This window comes from Eurosta solidaginis, chromosome 1, assembly GCF_040869045.1.
Source record: "Eurosta solidaginis isolate ZX-2024a chromosome 1, ASM4086904v1, whole genome shotgun sequence".
NCBI classification, from domain to species: domain Eukaryota; kingdom Metazoa; phylum Arthropoda; class Insecta; order Diptera; family Tephritidae; genus Eurosta; species Eurosta solidaginis.
In genome coordinates this window covers 327,141,067-327,146,134 of record NC_090319.1, presented here as the reverse complement: position 1 = coordinate 327,146,134, position 5,068 = coordinate 327,141,067, and the positions used below count along the sequence as shown (strand labels likewise).

General features: G+C 36.1%; 1 protein-coding gene across 1 annotated transcript in view; it reads left to right on the top strand.

The window, feature by feature from the left end:
• Positions 1 to 4,805: 4,805 nt before the first annotated feature.
• The window catches only part of LOC137237833 (probable peptidyl-tRNA hydrolase 2), a 1,839-nt gene continuing 1,576 nt past the window's right edge, over positions 4,806 to 5,068 (top strand). Inside the window, exon 1 of the mRNA XM_067762065.1 lies at positions 4,806 to 5,068. This exon is cut by the window's right edge and continues 1 nt beyond it. Coding sequence (XP_067618166.1) covers positions 4,990 to 5,068 — 79 coding nt within the window. The 5' untranslated portion in view covers positions 4,806 to 4,989.

The window sequence follows — 5,068 nt, the reverse complement described above, 5'->3', positions numbered from 1 at the left end:
CGCGCGGACGCCTATCGTACACGTCAGTTTACTTAAGCAGTGCTGCCAGTTCAATATATTCTTTATAGCATTTCTCTCCACAGCGCGATCCAAGAACTTAAGGGCCAGACAAAATTGACATAAGGGCCAATTAAACTTCCTTAACCCTAACGCCATAGTCGTAACCATACCCATATCCATAACCATCTCCAATGTGACCGATTAATTGTGCCTTAAGCTAAAAATCGTCAAAATTTCATAAAAATGAACAAAACGAAAAAAAGACAAACATATTCCACAAAAAATAAGTCTCCTAGTCATAACGTATGCAAAACAATTAATAAAATCTACAAAAAGTTATTAAATTCACTAACTCAAATATTTTTAGGTTGTGGATATGGCGAGAAACCAAAAACCAATTGGTTGGCTATGATATGGTTATGGTATGACATCATTAATCGATTACATTCACCCTTATCGCGGAGTTCACGCGGAAAGGTGCTCGCCTTCACTTGTCTTGTTCTTCCTTTTTTCAAGCTTACGTACGCTCAGCGACCAACATTGCTGTACGCTTAGTTACAAGAAAATTTCATGCTTTGTCGCTTTCATGCAGCTGACGCCGCATATGCAGCTCTCCATTCAAATACACGTGTTCGGCATCAAAGCGTACAAATTTCGCCTGCAGCGTCTATTAGTGATGGACGATATGGCTATTTTGAGCTATCAGTGAAAATAGATATGGCTATTTTTGAATCACGGCTATTTTTTATAGCTATAGCGATCGCTTTATTTTAACAAGCGATTCTATACAGACGATATGATGGGCAGTACAGCGATTTTGAGCTATCAGTGAATATAAATATGGCTATTTTTTACAGCTATGGCGATCGCTTTCATTTATCTTTGATAAGCGAATCTGCAATTATTTGTATACTTGGATATAAAAATTGAATGTTTAAGTTTGTTTACCGGAGTAGATTGAATGTTATACATTAATTTAATTAGGATACAGAATATATGAACCAAAATTGGAATAAAAAGACGAAAATATGTACCTTTTATAGTAAACTGATGTAATGTGAAATTCTAATATGTTCAGTCTCGTATTACACTCAATGAGATGAAACTAGCTGAAATAGATATCTATGCATTTTTGTTTTATAAATTTTGCTAATTCAAAATGCTTTGATTTTTAAATGTAAGATGAATCAACCCGAAATAAATCTGTATATGTAACACCATAAAAACATGATTTATTTACTATATTATACTACACCGATGTATTCAGAAATACTCCGTATGAATTTATTCTGAAAGTTGTATTTGGCTGCATAATATTTGTATAGTAAAGTGGATCAGTTTTTAATGAAAAATATAAAGGAAAAATATAGCAAATTCTTCAAACTATTATAAAACTATTCTTTAGCAGAAAATTAGCCACCCACTTCAGTGCCCTAGAAATTAGCCGGAGAATTCAACCATATACAAACCATATGACAAAGCTTGAATTGCATTCTCCCAAAAAAATTTAAATTTTGAGTTAATCTGTTTACAATAAGACGAGTGACATATGTTTCTATAATTATTTTATTTTTCCATCAAAACACACAAATTTTATGAAACTGTTAACGGCTACAGCCTAGAAGTATTAGCTCATGAATAACACATGCATAAAATTTTTATCGTATTCTGTTTCTAGGCGCACAAGTGGACCAAAAACTATGTCGTATTGATAACCATCTTCATAACGCAATAGCACTTGTGATGGTTCAGTGTCTATACCTGGCTTCTCTAAATCCCGAAATGTTGCATCGATATTTTCCTTCCAAAATTCCTCTAATTTGTTTATTTGTACTGCTGATATTTGTCGTGCACGCTACTGCTCTTGCTCGGTAGGCACCTTATCCAACCACAGCAAAAACGAACGATCAGTTATAAGTGGTTTCCATTGTTCTTGATACCCCAGCGGGTTAGGGGATCAGAATATACCCGCGGTAGGTATGCCTGTCGTAAGAGGCGACTAAAATACCAGATTCAAGGGGCTGTGTAGCGCAACCTTTCAGGTTGCCAGCGCAATATATAGCTTCTCCAAACCCAATTGTCAACCTCACCTATCCGCGGCGAATCCTGTTTCATTAACAGACGAGGCTCTGGCTACCCCAAGCTCCTCATGGAACTTGGGGGTAGGGAGGGAGGGAATGGCCTGAAGGTTTGATGTGGCCACATAAATCGTTCCCGAGATGATCGGGCTAGCACCTTAATGGTGCTATGGTACCGGAGCGTACCGGATTTGTATCCGGCAAAGGACCATCACATCGATAACACTCCCCAAAGCCTTCGGGGAGCAACCTTATCGCTACAACAACAACAACAACAACATTGTTCTTGATCCCAACTCATATACATTACGTACGCCACACGAGTAAAATTTTAGTACTGTTTCTCGAAGTGGACCTTCAGAATGTAGGGTGACTTCCCTATATTTAGCCCTCACCGAAAGTTTAACAATTTGGGATCCAGATGTGCTTCTACGTCCATTGCAAACAATTTTTTGCAATTATTGCACATCACTTCGTCTTCGAAATTGTTGTTGCACAAGTTTGCTTTGTTCCGTTCGCCGTTTCCACAATTTCTCTGCACAAAAGGCATACTTTTTTCGCCCTTATTTACCAGTATCTGTTGGCGAGAAATTTTTTTCGTTGTGCAGTTCTTAAGACAACTATCCCCATTTTTCGATAATAGCTGGCAAACTATTGTAAAAGTATATTTTTTCCAATTTTCGAGAAAATTATTCCTTTTTGTCGCCAATAAACTTTTTTACTCAGTCTGAAAGCAAAGCACAAAGATGAGTAGTGATGAACGATATTTCACTATCGATGATTGCATCCCCGCTATCAATATTAGTATTAGAATTTCATGCTGAAGGAAAATCGCCAATCGCTATAATCGCTATTGGCGATATTCTGCCAGAGGTGATTGCCATTCAAAAGAATCGAATGAAGGAAAATCGCCAATCACTGATATTTTTGGATTGCAATAGCTATAGCTATTAGCGATTTGTCAATAGCGGCGATGCAATCACCAATAGCGAAATATCATTCCATCACTAGCGTCTATGACGCGCAGCCTCGTGCGCACCTTGCCTAAGGGACAGTTCTAACCCTTTGGAGCTGAGTGTTTCACTGTAAGCTAAAAATTACTTTTTTGAAGTAATTTTTTTTTTCAATTAGCTTTCGCCAATATTACAGGCTAAACAAGCCGGCAATCTAATATTTGCTAGATATTCTTACCAAATCCTTGCCACCATTGAAGCAATAATTCGGAGTTCCACCAATTGTAAAGTTGAGTATATGTCTTCGTTTTTTCGCATAAGGAAAATGCGTTGGAAAGGACTATGAATTGAGTCTTAACCAATCTTGTTTCAGTGAGGTCCCCAACATTTTGGAACCGTTGCTTTGTCCACTATGGATAACTTGGCCGACTGATACGTTGTCATAAAAAATAGAATTTACATACTTAGCAATACACGAAATTCACTTTTTTCCACTTAGCTTCCGATTGTGCATTACTTATTGATTTATTTCTAATAATAAAAGTACATATAATTATAAGAGTATAAAATTTCAAAACAAAAAACTATTTACATTTTGTTTTCCTCTCGTTCGCCTGTAAAATATAAGTGAGCAAATTTGGGTTTCCTCGCTGTTCATTTCGCCCGAAAAAAGAGTTTCCGATGAAATCTTTTTCGAACACGAAAAATTGTTTTGCCACCCTCTGCGATAGGGTGAACGAAAACTGTGAATATTTTCGCGATAATACTAGGTTCAAACACACACCAAATTGGCAATTTATACTATTTGGGCAATTTATTACGCAATTTTTCATATAATAAATTGTAATAATAAATTGCCAATTTAAAAAAAAATTGCGTAATAAATTGTTTCAAACTGCAAATGCAACATTGTAAAGTGTGTTTATTGAGTATATTAAAAGTCAGTTACGCATGGCTGAACTACATGGTTGGCTCATCTCATCAGCTGCTTTTATGTCTTTCATTTCACTGGAGTAGGGATTGTCAAAAGAAGATGGCAAAAATTTTATGGTTATAAATCACAAATCACCACAAGAGTAGGTGATTTTTGGTTATAAGTCACCAGTAACTGGCCTGTTAACCTAAAATCGTTAAAATTTCATAAAATGTGAACTTCCACATTTAACGAACCAAACACACTTGCAACAGGTATATTCCACAATGGATATATTTCTTTGTTACATTTAATTTTTCGCACGCTTTTATTATGTCATGTTCGTGTGTGGAAAATATCTGATGATCGTATTCACCATGAAAAGGGAAAAAATATTCCTCGGGTCCGTCAAAATTGAATAGCTTAAAGGCTCCATTACTGATACTTAGCATAGACTTAACTTGACTTGAGAACTTTCACTTACAGTTCTGTTAAATGAACATTGCATATTACTGATTACTCAAAACTGAGCAACACTTAACATGACTTAGAAGTCTGTTGAATTTTGATTTTCTATATAAGTTCTAAGTGACGTTTACATTTTGAGATGCCATTTGTTTGTTTCCATTTCATTTTGACATTTTGTCATACAAATTGACATTTATTGATTATGATGCCAGGTTGTATGCGCGAAGTGGAGTATAATTGTGGCTAAGTTGCCAAGTTTACGCCAAGTCAAGTGAAGTCTATGCTAAGTATCAGTAATGGAGCCTTAACACATTTGGCTCGAGGCCTTAAGACATTTGCCAGCACTGCTTTATTTGTAATCGATAAATCTCAACGAGCACGTTGTCCACTGTGAATGCTTATTTTGTTGAATTCTGGTGAATTTGATTCCTTTTGGAGTTGGTGCCTGTGATATATTCTAATTCATCGCGATTTACTTGATTATAGTGGAACTTACTAAGTAGTTTAAAATTGTCTTTCTTTTTTTTTCCTTGTAACTGTTTACCCCTATTACTTGGCCTCCAAACCAACATAGATAATGGGTGATCACAAATTATTGGACACTGCTCAGGTCATTAATGGATTAGCTGTGCTGCTTTCATTCTTCGTCGGATACA